Here is a 16,942-nt window from a genome sequence, read left to right as displayed (position 1 = left end):
AAAGCATAGAGATTTTCATCATTACAAAAGGGGGAATTTGTTGGCCAAGAACAGGTGAAGTTTTTGAAGATTGACAAAAGAACTCAGTCATGACCAGGTCATCTTGTGTAGCACAGTCATGATTCAATCTATACATGTGAGATCGTAACGTGAAGGAGATAATGGTCTACTGATCAAGCCAGTAATATCTCCTGATCTGATCGAAAAAAGTTGTATATTTAGATAAGGGGAGAAAGCTCTCCTTAGAAGAGAACACAATCCAGGATGAAGATAATGTTAGAGTTTGAGATCATCATGAACTCATCTACGATAGAGATAGAGCAGCAACTGAAGTCCCATCAAACTCTGATTACTAACCTATTAGAATAACAGTATTGTTCTCTTTTTACTAGGTATTGCACATACGCAGAAGTTAAACCTAAATTGAGAGCAAAAAAGAGGCAAGGCGATTTTGCAAGCAATTTATGTGTGATTTGAGTGTGCACTCCGAAGCTACATGAACGAGATAGAAGAAACCAGTTACATTGTGTTCTATCTTTTATTTCTAGTTCAATGTTGTACGTAGGTGATTTAATTTTGTTACCTTTCAGCTTTACATAGACAGCAATTGTATTAGGTACCGTCAAGGTCATTCAAGTTATAGCCTAACTTGAAAGTTGTTCTGCAATAGTTGAGGCTGTGGTGCCACAACGGATTAGAGTGAATCCTCTAGGTTTACAAAGAGTTTTTGTAAATGCTGTTTTAGCTCAGTTGATTTTTTAGTTGGAAGTTTGGGAAAATCCCTACTGAGTAGTAAGTTGTTGTTTTTTTCACCTTTGAGCCAGGTATTTTCCATGTAAAAATTCTCTGTGTTCTTTATTTTCAGTATTTATTATTCTGCAAATAGTTAAGTAATGGAGCACCTAGAAGAACCAGGTTCTTCTATAGTTCAGTTAAGCGAAAAATTGCGGTACCACACAAATCACCCCCCCTCTTGTGTGGTATTGACGCTTAAAACATCAACACTAATTGGTGCATGCTCTTTATGAGCGGAATTGGCTGCAAGTTGTATCTATATGTATTAATTGGTTAATCAATGTTTACTAGCTTTAACCTTGTTGCTGGTACAGCTTTGTTATGCTATCTAGTATTCTATGAATGACTCCTTGGATATTCTCTGTATTGTACATGTTCATTGAGCCTGCACAAATTATGGAAAATGAGTGTCTTTATTGGCTTAAACAACCTCCGTCAATAGTTCATCGAAGTTTAGTCAAGATACTTATGTGAGTACATGGGAGTCGGTTGTACTCATACTATACTTCTGTATTCTTTATTGTGAAAGATCTTGGAGCCGGAGCTGTTTGTGGATGGCGAAGGTTTGGCAAGAGTTGTAGATGCATTTCCTAATTCGAGCTACTATTTGTTCAGTGTGATAGTTTAGGAATTTTATTTCTGTTTATGTAAACTATCCAAACCATGTATATATATTCTTCATTAAAAGCCTTTACAAATCTTATCAATGAGTGGCTTATGACTTGTACAACCAGTCCTGTGATAGTTGTATTGAATTCTTTGCAAGCTTTTATTATTAGTATTATTGACTTCCCATTAGAGTTGTAACTTATGTTGTTGTCTTACCTAAGGGTGTTGGGTTAGGTGCTATCCTAACATGGTGGGAATTTTTGGACCATGAAAAGTTGGATTAGAGCTTTAGGTTGATAGGTTTTATGAGTCCCGAGCAAATGTCTGGTAAAGTTGTGGATCGGTATGATGAAGTTCATACTTATCTTCGAGAGGCTACAGGGCATCTAGGAAACTTCCCCTTCTTTCTTCAATTATTGTGCGGCATTGATAAGTCATGAAGCTTATATCATTGATTTATTTTCATTCACTCGTATGTGATGTTGAGCACTGGGTATTAGCTATAGACGGACAACTTACGACATTGTGGGTGTGGTACAAGATGTGTATCCATGTTGTGAATGTAGGCCAGTCCTTTGGAATTGAGGCCAAGTTTAGACCACAACTTGGGCGACAGATTCAATTTTGTGAGCATGTGGTTTTGGACTCTTATGTCTTGTAGTGTCCCTAGTGCGGGAATTGATGGCTCAGTGAGTGGCTAGATAGCTATGTGACTTAGGACTACGCCTATATGGTTGGATATCACGGGAAGGATTTTCTTGGGATGTAGAGGGTTATGGATGCTTGATTTTTTTCTTGACGTGCTATACAATCTTGATTTATGAGTGTGTTGATGAATCTTTCAGTCATTCATTTGTGGAATGATGTAGATTCTTATATCTTCTCAATAAGTGTAGACTCGGGAGGACAAATCGATTGGATGGTGGTTGTAATCATGCTAGGTTCATAGAGGATGTCGGCTTAAGGCTAAGCAGGTGGATTATCTCCTAACAGGGTCATGGCATTTATGAAGGAAGAGCACTATGGGTTATCAAATGATGTATTATATGTCTTCGAGCCAAGTGGGGGAGTCTACTATCGACGATCGGATTTCAAGGTCATGTGTTACATTAGTTCCTGGACCAAGGTACACTTGTGGATTAGTTATGACTTTAAAGGGATGACTTCGAGGATGACTCGAGCAAAGAAATTGCTAGATGCAAGATGTACTTATCTTTATAGGTGTATAGAGATCTGGGAATGATTCAGGTTTGATATTCATTGTGGATGTAGTGAGCAAGGAAAATGAATCGCGTGGTTGCTTCTTTTGCATATTCATGTGTTGGTGGAGCACAAGTTGTTCGCCGCGTATTGGGTGTGAATTGGAGATTAAGGCACAGTGAATGACCCTCGAGAAAGTTCAACTGGGTTCAATATTTATATGTGGTATTTAAGAATTCTCGGATTTGTGTATGGCTAATATATTAGATTTGCATTGGATGGTTTCTAGACTTGCAGTATTTCTATATCGTCATGGATTCTATATTGCAATATTAGAGAGATGAAAGAAACAACTCTAAGTTCACAGAAGGTCTCTTTGGAGCGAGCATTTTTGTTTTAGTCATTTTGGGTTTGGCAATCTATGTGATTTGGTGGATTTAGATGGATTCAGCTCTGATGGCCTGGTCTTTTGCTAATAGATTTTGAAGAGTTCATGATAGTTTTGACCAGGGCTTGAGGTTGATGTCTTCTACATGTATGGAGGGTTTGTTGAGTGATGCGATGTTCTCCTGGATTGAGTTAAGTGGAAGGTTTCTTGTTGATAGGGGTGTCTATCCTACATGTTATTTGGAATTTATTATGAGATTCTCACACTTCCATATGTTAGCATGATAGATGCGGTACACCGTGTGTGATTGAGATTTGCATGGACAAGGTTGCAGTTTAATTTTGAAAGGAAGACAACGAGTTTTAGACAGCATGGGAGATTCAAATGTTTAAGAGGATGTTAGCACTATCTTGTGTCGCCTGATTAGGGTGTTTTTGGCATTAGATGCATTATGTGATGATCTGCGAATGCTTGACTGGTACTACAAAAATCGCATAGTTGGTGACTATTGATGTTCAGCTTTTCCTACGTGGCACAGAAGATTTATGGGAGTACCTCTCATGAGATAATTGTGTATGAGTGACGTATCAGTCATTTGAGCAGGAGAGTTGGAGGTCAGGTATGGAGATTCTTGTATCCTTGAGGTTTAGAGGCTGGATGTTCTCAGAGGCAGATTATTCCTTGGTTGCAGACTGTGAAGGTATGTTAAGAGTTAGACAATTGATGATATGTGTTACAGATAGGTTAATGTGGACTTTTGGAAAGTTATTTGCCTATTTCGGGACGATTGAAAATTAATTTGAATGCCCATTGGTAGGCCTAGAGAATATGTATTCTACATTTGATCAGTTTTTTTTACTCAGAACTGCAACTGCTGGGGTGTGTCATCAGCTAGAGTAACTCTTCTTCGTGTCCTGATATGTTTCACGTGCTACTCTTTCATGCTATGACGGGTTGTCAAACTACTTGACTATTCACATGCATGATTTGGTTCTGTTAAGCCTTGTGGCGAGATTTGAGCGAGATGGTTCTTGTGGTGCTGAGTTACTTATTCTACCTTAGTCGTGCTTATCTTGTCTATGGTATGTTGTGTTCTCCATTTCTCCATGGTTATGGTCATGCACTTCGCGTGTTCGTCATTGATACACATGTGTTCGTTGATTGTAAACATTATGGCTTGTAGGTATTCCATATGGACCGATATATTTGGATCGGTTACGCGCCACAACAATGTTATTTTCGTGTCACGACCCTAAATCTAACTAGTCATAATGGCACCTATTACGCCCCGCAATATTACGTCGATATTACGTCCCGCAGTATTATAATACGATGATGTTACACCCGCAGTATTATATTAGGATGATGTTACGCCCAGTATTACATTACGATGATGTTACGCTACGCAATATTATATTACGACGATGTTACACCCTATAGTATTATACATGAAATTGTCGTAAGATAACTGACCTTAGTTCAAGGACAAGATTATTTGGAGATTATAAGCAGTTATACTATTTATAACAAGAGATAAGTAAAGCGCCATGAAGGTTAAAGGGTAAACGAATCAAAGAAAATGAGTTGCATGGAAGGTTGTCATTTTGGAATAAAATATGGCCCGAGCTAAAATACCCAGTATATATGGACTAGTACCATACATGGTACCACATGGCCATGATAGTAAGTTGTATAAAGTATATTAAAAGTGAGTAGTATTTTAAGTAAATTGAGATAATTTTTAATTAAGTGGGTAATTGGTTAATTATTAGATTTGTGGATAAATATTTAAATAAAATTTGTTGGATAGTTATAAGGGGACAACTATACATGTGGGGGTATGTAAGTGTGACAACAAAGTGCCAGCTAATCAAACCTAAAGGAGGAGGAGGCACAAAATGAATCAAACATGGATTTGCTAGAGCAAATATTGTAAATAAATACAATTTTCATTGATAGAAGTTAGATGCATTAGTTTATGCATAAAGAAAGACTCCAGCAACGTTATTGAATCTTCCAAATCAAAGTTAGAAAAATCTTGCAAACAAAACCAGGTCCACCAACATCCAAGAATGCAAGTGAATAAGCAGCGGGATTTTGTGATTCTAAGGGAGTACGGTGCAATCTTTCTCAAGAATATCATACGGATTTTTTCCTACTTCGATCTCGTTGTTACGTGTTTTATCGCAATTGACGTGCGCTAGACGGATTGTCAAGAGAATCGACTCAGGTATGTTAAGGCTATCCATTCTTTCTTTTTGGCATGATCTATACAACACGAATGAAACGAGCAAATGCATAACTTCCATAAAGGACTCTATTCATAGAAATACTAGAGATGCTTATGTTCTTGATTCCCCACGTGTCATATTATTCTATCATCTTTTCATGGGTCTCAAAAATACGTAAGTTGGTAAAGTTTATTTCATGATATTAATTAGAGGCATAATAGTCTTATGACGTACCGAGAGATTTTATTAACGTATTTCATATGCATTTCATGCATTTATACATGCACATTGACCTATGACCAGATGGCGTTATATACGCGTATATATATGTATATGGGATATGGGAAAGGTTATGGCATTATATACGCACCACCACCTGATCAGTTGGTATACGTTGATTATTTTGCCCACAGTGGCCGAGATGATATGATGGGATGCCCTCAGAGGCTTGATGATGTTATGAACACATGTACCCATGCATGACATGACATTCATACGCATATGCATGACACTATAAGTATTTCATGATTTACAGAGCTATCCAGACTTACAGGTTGAGTCATTTACTCTATATTTCTTCCATGTCTTTTATGTACTTATTTATGTGCCTTACATACTAGGTACATTATTTGTACTGACGTCCCTTTTGCCTGGGGACGCTGTGTTTCATGCTCGCAGGTCCCGATAGACAGGTCGAGAGTCCTCCAAGTAGGCTATCAGCTCAGCGGAAGATATTGGTGCGCTCCATTTGCTCCGGTGTTGCTTATTTGGTCAGTATAGTTAGGATATGTATTGATTGGTATGGCGGGGCTCAGTCCCGACCTTTATGATACTTATGTAGTCTTAGAGGCTTGTAGATAGACGTCATGTATATGGATTCTTGTATGGCCTTGTCGGCCTATGTTTTAAGTATATAAATGATCATATCGGCCTTATAGGCTCATATGTCATATGTATAAGGTTATATTCCCTCATGCTTTACTCCGGTTCATTTACATGTGATAGAATGATACAAAAGATACGTTACGTTGGTACTCAGTTGAGTAAGGTACCGGGTGCCCGTCGCGGCCCATCGGTTTGGGTAGCAGTTCTGTCCTAAGGAGTTTACAAGCCGTGTCTAGTAGAGTCTCATTTATGGGTGTGTCGTGCACCACACTTATAAGCAGGGGGCTATAGGGCATTTAGGACTATCACTCTTTCTTCTTACACTGGATCGTGTGGGAGAGCTCAGTTGTAAGAACACAATTTCCTAAACTCGACCTTATTCATAATACGGCGATGCCTACATTTAGAAAGATGGTTAGTAAGGGATTGAATGCGGTGGTGAAAGAGTTGAGTCAGAAGAACTCGGTGAGCTTATGGAAAAGGAGCCTTAAGGCAAGAATATCTATCCACCTTTATGGTGAAAGACAATGAGAGATTCAAAAGATAAATACAAGTTTCAACAAGTAAAGGAAGTAAGGTGAAAGAGGGTACGAGGTACCCAGCTAATAAAGATTATCCTTATTTACTAATCAGGAAGAGAGATATAAGCATTTTGAGTTACCTTCAACAGTAACAGAGGTATGTTCAAATATATAATTAAATTAGAATTTAAAAATGGAAAAAATGGCTCGGCAGGCGCACGTTAAGCAAAGCTAGCTAACGTACGCATTCAAGCCATGGCTCGATGGAAAAACAAAGGTGAGACACCGACAATTATACCGGAGAAGGAAGAAGGAAGTAGATTAGTAACACCAGAATCGGGAGTACCTCAAACATTAGGACAAATTCAATTAGGTCAATGGTTGACGGGAATGGGAAGTGCTCCCACGGTGATGCAGACTTCAAAGTGTAATGAAATGGAGATTCAAAAGAAAGCGGAAGTAGAAGCTAATTCAGCGGCGAGGAAATTGACATTCTCTATGCAGAAAGAAAACCCTAGTCAAACAGCTCCAACGATGGCTGAGGTAGTGAAGGGAAATCGATTTCAGCAGCAAGGGATTCAATTGGAATACTATCCGCCGATAATGAAGGAAGGAACAAAGATTGTTCGATTGAATCTGAATGAGGTGAATGAACAAACTCAGAAATGGAAGGCAGCTTTAATTGGGTATGTTCTAGGTGGATCACCATCATTAAAGGAGATGCTTAAATTTGTGTATGGAGTGTAGAATTTTGTCAATATTCCACAAGTGTACCTACACGATGAGGGCTATTTTATATTCAGATTTAATACTGAAGATGATAAGAACAAAGTCATTCAACAAGGGCCATACACATTTCAGAACAGACCTATGATCCTGAAACAATGGGACCCTGATTTTCAGTTGAGTAAGGAATTGACAAGGAATGTGCCTATTTGGGTCATTTTCCCTAGTCTACCAATTCAATACTGGAGCAAGGAAAATTTGGGTAGGATTGCTAGTTACCTAGGCAAACCTATTTGTTCAGACAAATTAACACCTAACTGTGATAGAATTTCATATGCTCGTATCCTAATTGAGATGGATACAACACAAAAGCTGCCTGATACTCTGATGATTGAAGTGGCTGATGGAAAATACAGGGAACAAACGTTAGAATATGAATGGAAACCAGTATTTTGTGAGGAATGCCTTCAGGAAGAGCAACATAAAGAAGGGTGTTCAAAAGTCTAACAAGCACAAAGGTGGGTTGACCAACAGTTTATGAAACCAAAGAAACAGTAGAGGACAAAGAAACCAGCAGGACAATGGAGAGTAAAGATGGTGGCAGAGAAAGATCAGGAAGAGAAGAAAGACAGATTGGAACCAAATCAAGAGGAGATTATAGAAGCAGAATACTCACAGTAGAAGAGAAGAGGCAAACAAATCATGAAGGATCAAGGGAAGATTAATCAGAAAGGGGCATTGTCAGATAAAAGTTTAGAAGATCTATCAAACAAAAACAGATTTGGTCCTTTGAGAATTCAAGATGTGTGCAGTAGTGATAAAGTGACTGAAGGGGTTGTCCTTAATAAGGAGAATCTACCATGATAGTTAGCTCATGGAATATTAGAGGGCTGAATAAGCCCTTCAAGCAGATAGAACTCAAGGCGTTTCTGTTTGAGCATAAAATAGCTTTACTAGGCTGCCTTGAGACAAAGATAAAGCCTAGGAGTGTGACTAAAGTAAAAGAAAAGTTTAATAGAGAATGGAAGGTGTATTCTGATGAAGCAATAAATGAAAGGAGAAGGATCTGGATTTTGTGGAAAGAACAACTGGTGCAAGTCAATATAACCTTAGCAAGTGATCAATTAGTCCATTGCAAAGTAAGGGATAAAAGTACACATAATACGTTTGAAATTACTTTTGTATATGGGAAGAACACTGTTACAGAAAGAAGGAACTTATGGGATCAGTTAAGGAAAATTCGGAGTAATATTCAAGAGGCATGGTTGCTAATAGGAGATTTTAATAGTATGTTGTTTGTTGATGATAGAATTAATGGACAACCAGTACAACAAGCAGAATTGGTGGACGTTCAGAGATGTGTTGATGATATTGGGGTGGGACAGCTAAATAGAAAAGGAAGCAAATGGTCTTGGTGTAATAAGAGGGATGTAAATGACAGAATCTATAGTAATATAGACTGGGCCTTTGGTAATGCTGCTTGGCTGACAAAGTATAGTAGTGTAGAAGCTATATTTGAAACCCCAGGTGTTTCGGATCATTCTCCTATTGTCATTAACGCAATGGTAGTCAAGTCCTATATGCCTAAACCGTTTAGATTATACAATGTGTTATTGCATAATAAGGAGTTTGAACAAGCTGTTGAAGAAGCATGGGGGCAACATATAGAAGGATACAAAATGTATTCTGTATGGATGAAATTGAGGAGATTAAAAGATAAAGTGCTGAAGCTGAATAAGGAGATGTCATCATTAGAAAAGAAGTTGGATAGCCTAAGACAACAACTTAAGATCACTCAGGAGAAGCTTGACAAAGATCCATTGAATGATGTGTTAATTACAGAAGAAAGGAAATTGATAAGCCAGAAAATAAAATGGGAAGAAGTGAATGAGAAGGTGCTAAGATAGAGATCCAGAGCAATCTGGATAAAAGAAGGAGATCAAAATACCAAATTCTTTCATGCGCAGCTGAAGGCAAGACAAGCAAGAAATAGAATTGGTTCAATATGCAATGATCAAGGGGTCAGGATTACAGAGCCAAGAATGATAGAACAAGAATTCACAAGCTTCTTCCAATCCTTACTAGGAGAGTGTGCTGCAGAACTGACTTGTATAGATCTGGAAACAGCTAGGAAGGGCCCTTGTCTTACAAAAGAACAATAACAGGAATTGGTCAGACCAACAACATATCAAGATATAGAGCTGGCAGTTAAAGAGTTACCTAATGATAAAGCTCTAGGAGTGGATGGCTTCCCTGTAGATTTCTTCAAAATATACTGGAAACTTGTTGGAAGTGAAGTTAAACAAGCCATTAAAGATTTCTTTGATAATGGGAAACTGTTGAAAAGTATAAACTGTACAACAGTAACTCTAGTGCCCAAAGTGAATGGCCCTACATATGTAAAGGAGTTTAGACCAATAGCATGTTGCTCCATAGTCTATAAGATAATTGCAAAAATTTTGACAGTAAAGCTGAAGACAGTGGTTGATTATATTGTTGGGTCAGCCTAATCTGCATTTATAGAGGGGAGAAATATATTAGATAATGTGATCATAGCCCATGAGTTAGTCAAAGGGTATACAAAGAAGGGGGTATCACCAAGGTGTTTAATTAAGGTAGACATAAGAAAGGCGTATGATTCAGTCGAATGGCCATTTCTAAGAATGATTCTGCTTGAGTTTGGTATGCCTATGAAGTTTGTGTAGTTGGTAATGGAATGTGTAACAACAGTGAGTTATTCTCTATTGCTTAATGGAGGATTAACAACAAGATTCCAAGAAAAAAAGGGCTTAGACAAGGAGACCCGATGTCTCCTTACTTGTTTGTTTTGGTAATGGAGTACCTTAATCGATCATTGAAGACATTAGAAGGAATACCAAACTTCAATTACCATCCAAGGTGTCCCAAGCAGAAAATAACTCATATTTGTTTTGGAGATGACCTTATATTGTGTTGCAGAGCAGATAAGATATCAATTAGATTACTCATGAGCAGATTCCAACACTTTTCAGAAGTATCAGGATTGAAAGCAAATATGGAAAAAAGTGCCTTATACATTCCAGGAGTTTCAAAAGAATTTAAAGAAGAGATGATGACAGAGATGAAGTTTGGTGCAGGGAAGGTGCCATTCAAATACCTTGGAGTTCCATTGTCAGCAAAGAAGTTATCTATACAGCAGTGTATGCCGTTAGTAGAAAAGATTACTGCTCGACTCAAATGCTGGTCAACTAAATTTCTTTCTTACAGTGGTCGAGTACAATTGATTAAGAGTGTGATCTTCGAAATGCAAACCTAATGGGCACAGATTTTCTTACTTCCAACGAAGATATCTAAGCTGATAGTAAATGCTTGTCGAACATTTCTATGGACTGGGAACATTGAAACCTCAAGAAGAGCACTGGTAGCATGGGATAAAGTTTGTATGCCATACTCAGCAGGAGGATTGAATATAATTGACATAGTGAATTTGAATAAAGCTGCTCTTTGTAAGCTTCTTTGGGCAATTAATGAACAGAAGGACAATCTCTAGATACAATGGCTACATAGCTATTATATAAAAGGAAAGGAGATTATGTCAATTCAAACACCTAAACAAGCATGTTGGTTGATTAGGAAAATATTTGATAACAGAGAATGGTTGGTTAAAAGGGATCCAAGAGCTGATTGAACAAGTATTGTAGCAAAGGGAAGTTGAGTATAAAGAAAATATATGTTGCAACAATACCCCAATATCCTAAGTGTAGTTCGAAGAAGATAACAATTGGTTCAAACGCACTGCCAAGACATCAATTTATCTTGTGGTTGGCTATGCACAAGAAGCTCACAACAGTTGATAGATTAAGAAAATGGGGCATATCAGTAGCTACTGATTGTGTGCTGTATGAAAAATCTATTGAAGAAACAATGGAGCACTTATACTTTGAATGTGATTATTCCAGACAATTGTGGGCAACCCTGTTAAAATGGCTGGGGGAAACACATATCATAGGAGGCTGGAATGCTGAAACAGAATGGCTAGAAAAGAGAAGTTCATGCAGAGTTAAAGAACAATTGTTAAGGTTCCCAATATGCAGCTGTTGTGTATCATGTTTGGGCAGAGAGGAATCAAAGGAGATTTCAAGACAAGAAGATAACAAGCCAACAGAGGATGAAGACTATTATCTTAGAGCTTCATACAAGAGGGCAGTTGGAAATCAAATGGCAAAAGGAGATGGAAAAATTGAACAATTATCCTAGTTAGAGAATTAGAAAATGTATAACAAGAGTTAGAAATGTAAGAAGTCAGTGATTGTCAAATGTTTTTTTCTTTAGGAGAGACTAGTTCAAGAGTCCAAAAGAACTAGTGAGTTGTAAATATTATACTTGGTTGAATAAAAATTTGATAGTTTGACCAAAAAAATAGAGGTATGTTCAATTGGCCACACCGATCTAAGTTATGCTCTATGGGAGCTAACAAATATGGCTTAAGAGAAGGACATAATATCACGATCCGGCTGCGGTTAGAGTGACCCAAAATGGTGGATGAATTTTTTGCGTTAGTTGACATTGCCGAAGGATATTGCAAATGTGCTAATAGATCTCCTTGTGAGACACCCTGATGGTGCACTCTAAAATAGTACAGCTAGATATGAGTACTGCAAAGATCAGAACTGGAAACCTTGAAGGGATAAATATTATCTTAGTGTGGCTCCCGTTCCTTGTAGAGGGAGAATGTTAGGCAGCCCGATGAGCCAGTAGATGGAGCAAGGGGGAGGTAAAAAGCGAAAGAATGTCTTGTTGATGTTTTCAGAAGAAAGTGATAGATAGAAATATTAGCAGGGAAGTACGAAGAGGGATAATGAAGCATTATGAGTGAGATGTGATACATGGATAGCAACGGTAGAGTGTTAAATAATCTATAGTCAAATGAAGAAAGAGACGAAAGGTGATGGGCCATAACACAACAAAAAGAGTATAGGCCATACAGTTACATCCTCATTTCGACAAAATAAGTTTGCGACTCTAACGTGACTCACAGAAGGAAAAGTTAGCCCCAGAGTAATAGAAACCAGTATGGACTGATGAACAAGATAAACTAAATATGAATTGGGAACTGAGTGATTTGATAATACTCAGCATCATGAGAATTTCAGACTGCGTTCTGGCAATCTTAGAATGGACAACAGAAGAAGATCCATGATGTATTCAGAGAATGTTCATTCAGGAAGACGCTTCCCTAAAGCTAGCAATGTGAGCAAAGTTAAGCTTAGGGGACTGTATGTGCCAGTTACACTAAGTGTCACCATCGTGAGTGAGGAATTTTTGTTATCCTTGGTACAGAAGCATTACCACAAGGCGTGTAAGGTTCATCGATGATGTGAAAAGATGCCAAAGATGAAGAGATAAAACAACTATACGTAGATCACCGTAGCACTAAATCTTAGTACTCCCCTAAAGGGGGGAATATAGAGTGATGTGGCATTAAGTCACGATTAAGTGGTTCTAGTAACTATGGAATGGTAAAGGAAGAATGCGATAAAAATGAGAGAGGGATGAGATTGCACCTATTCAAAGCCTATAGATATGCTACGATTCTAGAACATTATGCAGACACGACGTCAAGGAGAGAAAGTAAGGGTTCCGGCCCCGGATGTTTTTGATAAATAAGGAGCCAGTGCCAGAGATAAGTTAAGACAAAAGAAATAACCCAAGAATGATTACGCGGAATACTGACACGAGAATGGGCCAAGGAGTAGTCAGTACTTGATTCAGGAAAAGCCTGGCTATGGCTAGATAAGAAGATGTAGACAAATCAACAGATCGTGCAAGATAAACATAGTAAACCCCAACATGAGGCATTCAGTGTGGCAGATATGGCATTGTAACCTTGAGAAATATTCAGATAGAAATTAGGGTAGTTAAAGGTGTCGTATGAGTGTTACGGAAACAAAAGAGAGTGCCACTGCGAAGTCAGTAAAAATATCAATCCAGAAGCAACCCTACAAGCACAAAGGCGTGGAGGTAAGTAACTACGGATGATTATAGGCGAGGAAGTACTTCAAAAATTCCGTCGAGTATACGATATATCAAGCTCACAACTTGATAAGAGTCAGAAGGTCTCCTTAAGTACTACAATAAAAGACAAGGTGAGAAAGTAAGGAAGAAAGCTTTAACCTAAGCTCAGTAACCTAAGGAGGAAATGGTCTTATAACAACAGTCTCACAACAACATTGTATGAACTCCATAAGAAAATGGCACCTACCGTGGCTAATGAACGGGGAGTAAAATCAGAAGTGATATGCAAGATCATATGAGTTGTATGGAATTCCAATATGTATGGGCACTAAGGTAAGCTAAGTATGCACGCAACAAGGGGCATGAAGACTAGGAAAAGTAATTGCTTAAAGCTGAGAAGGAGCGAAAAGAATTATTCGATTAATGATCCGGAGTTAGTTAAGTTATGAACGCACTTAAGAGTTCGGAGTATTATCCATGCAACATATATGTTGAAAATCATACAGCCGTAGAAGACTCCGGTATAAGTTAAAAGAAAGAATTAAGTCCATGTCATAGAAAAAGGATCGAATTGTTAGAAGATTGTATCATAGATATTCCATAGCATCCATGAAAGGTTAATGTAATAACCAATAACATGAACCGACGATCGAAAGATAGCTTAAGCCTACATAAAAGTTTATCAGAGGGAAGAGGATACTAAAGATTTACATCAACTAAGTAAATCAGGAGTCTGATTATTGGACCCAAAAAATTATAGACCTCGTGATTGAGAACATTGTAGGATCACTCTTAATATCAAAGGTAAAAGAGAGATAGTACAGTAGCCATATTCTAAAACGGCTCTAAGATAAAGCCAGTTAGAAGAGTACCAGCCTTATACGAAGTCAGTGTGAAGCTCCCACCGGATTATGTATGCACCAGAGGTGCTAGTGTTATAATGGAGCTTCAAGTTATGGACATGAATTATGCCTATGTGTAAGGAGGTCATGAAAGAGATAGAAGATACGATGCAAGATTTTAAGGTAGTAAGGTAAAGGTGAACAACGTACGAGATACAAAAATACAGAAGATTGTGAATAGTCCATACTTAGGATAGAAGGCTAGAAGCGCAGGGATTCAGTATCTAGGAAGGATAGCGGTGTCATTAGTGGCATATCTTCTAGCATATGGTTTCTAGGTATCGACAGGTCTAGTTAAAATAGTAAAGTAGAGTTTGAGACGATGTGATGTCTCGCTTAACATTCCAGAATAACATAAGGAAATTTATGGTGCAAGCAAGTTGAAGGAAGGTTGCGAGCAGTATAAATGGATATGTGTCGGTCGCAAGCTAATGTATGGTAAAGCAACAAAGTTTTAGGAAGACACGAATAAGGACAAGAAAGGGCGAATGAGAAGGTGACGAGAAACGGGTAAGTTCTCGGGATTAAGCCCGTGAAAACAAGAGAGCTAATGATTTCTCGAAGTTATCAAAAGCTCAATATAGCCTGAATGAACTCAAAGAGTTACTCATCATAAATAGCATTTAAAAGAGATGGAATGTTGCCCTAATAGTAGAATAAGGGTGTAATTGTGGTAGATAAAGGATGACGTTTGGGCCTTCGATTGAGTAATGACTTGAAGAGGATTTCATGAATCGTACAGGATTAAAATACCCATGTAAGGTGAGTCATATTGCTATGCTACAAAATACGGTTATGGAAGTATAGTATCGCCCCTAGGTGGATCAATCTAATTAGTCCAGATGTCCCTGATGGTAAGCCCTAGCGGCAATGTTACATAAGTGATCAAGTTATCAGTGGTAGATGATAGATCAACATCAAGGTGAATCAACAATGGATGGACAAAGGTCACAAAGTATGAGGTGAGATTATACCATCATTCTTAAGATGAACAGTAATGAAGAAGCATTAAAGGACTTAGATGTATACATATATGATAAGCAGCAAGAGAGTAACCTGGAGTTTGGTAGCAGACCTCAGTAACGATAAATCGAAGTAAGAGTTATCGTACAGTATGACCTACCTAGATGCAGTAAAATCATGCGGATGGATAAAAGGGTCTATGAAATAAGATATAGCAATATTTGTAAGTTCGACAAAGTACCGAGCGAAGAACTTTAGTAATGGCTAAAAATCAGAGGAAAAGGAAAGAAGAGTCGCATAGGCGTACTTACAAGGTCAGAGTCGTACAGGCTGCATGATAGAAGGTAGCAACAGTTACGAGATTAGGAGAATTCCGACCACAAGTCGTGGTATGAAAAAGAGGCCTAAAGTAGGGAATGCCTTGGCCTTTGGATTTATTCAAAGAACAGTTGCCTAAATGGAAGGGAGAAAACTAACGTATTTGCAAGAGATATGGGTTATGAGAATGATAAGTGCATCAGTCAACATTCGAGGATGAATGTTCCAAAGGTGGAATGATGTTACGCCCCGCAGTATTACGTCGATATTACGTCCCGTAGTATTATATTACGATGATGTTACACCCCGCAGTATTATATTACGATGATGTTACGCCCAGTATTACATTACGATGTTGTTACACTACGCAGTATTATATAACGACGATGTTACACCCTGTAGTATTACACATGAAATGGTCGTAAGATAATTGACCTCAGTTCAAGGACAAGATTATTTGGAGATCATAAGCATTTATGCTATTTATAACAAGCGATAAGTAAAGTGCCATGAAGGTTAAAGGGTAAACGAATCAAAGAAAATGAGTTGCATGGAAGGTGGTCATTTTGGGATAAAATATGGCCCGAGCTAAAATACCCGGTATTATGGACTAGTACCATACAAGGTATCACATGGCTATGATAGTAAGTTGTATAAAGTGTATTAAAAGTGAGTAGTATTTTAAGTAAATTGAGATAATTTTTAATTAAGTGAGTAATTGGTTAATTATTAGATTTGTGGATAAATATTTAAATAAAATTTGTTGGATAATTATAAGGGGACAACTATACATGTGGGGTATGTAAGTGTGACAACAAAGTGCCAACTAATCAAGCCTAAAGGAGGAGGTGGCACAAAATGAATCAAACATGGATTTGCTAGAGCAAATATTGTAAATAAATACAATTGTCATTGATAGAAGTTGGATGCATTAGTTTCCCCGTGTTTGTTTCTCCTATTGTGAGTTGCCCGGAAGATTTATTGGAAATTCGAAGAGTTTTGGGACACTTAGTCCCTAAATGAGAGTTTCAGTTTTGGAATTTGGACCGCACTTAGAACAGTGAGAAGACGGCCTCAGAATGGAATTTCGTCGGTTCCGTTAGCTCCGTTGGGTGATTTCGGGTTCAGGAGCCTTTTCGAATTGTGTTTTCGAGGTCCGTAGCTTATTTAGGCTTGAAATGCCGAAAGTTGAATTTTTGAAGTTTTCGATTCGATAGTGAGATTTTGATATCGGGGTCGGAATGAAATTCTGGAAGTAGGTGTAGCTCCGTAATGTTGAATGTGACGTGTGTGCAAAATTTCAGGTCATTCGGACGAGGTTTGATAGACTTTTTGATCGAAAGCGTAATTTTAGAGTTTTTGAAGTTCTTAGGCTTGAATCCGATGCTAAATTGGTGTTTTGATGTTGTT

General features: G+C 38.0%; 1 protein-coding gene across 1 annotated transcript; it reads left to right on the top strand.

The window, feature by feature from the left end:
• The first annotated feature begins 8,215 nt into the window (after nucleotides 1–8,215).
• LOC109220328 lies at nucleotides 8,216–10,884 on the top strand. The gene is made up of 4 exons (XM_019384790.1): nucleotides 8,216–9,250; nucleotides 9,521–9,855; nucleotides 10,314–10,608; nucleotides 10,660–10,884. Exons 1-4 carry the CDS (start codon nucleotides 8,216–8,218, stop codon nucleotides 10,882–10,884), a joined length of 1,890 nt encoding a protein of 629 aa, XP_019240335.1.
• The last annotated feature ends 6,058 nt before the right edge of the window (nucleotides 10,885–16,942 follow it).

The sequence above is a fragment of the Nicotiana attenuata genome, unplaced genomic scaffold (genome assembly GCF_001879085.1).
Source record: "Nicotiana attenuata strain UT unplaced genomic scaffold, NIATTr2, whole genome shotgun sequence".
Taxonomy (NCBI): domain Eukaryota; kingdom Viridiplantae; phylum Streptophyta; class Magnoliopsida; order Solanales; family Solanaceae; genus Nicotiana; species Nicotiana attenuata.
The sequence above is the reverse complement of the archived record's forward strand: the minus strand, read 5'-3'. Positions and strand labels throughout refer to the sequence as shown.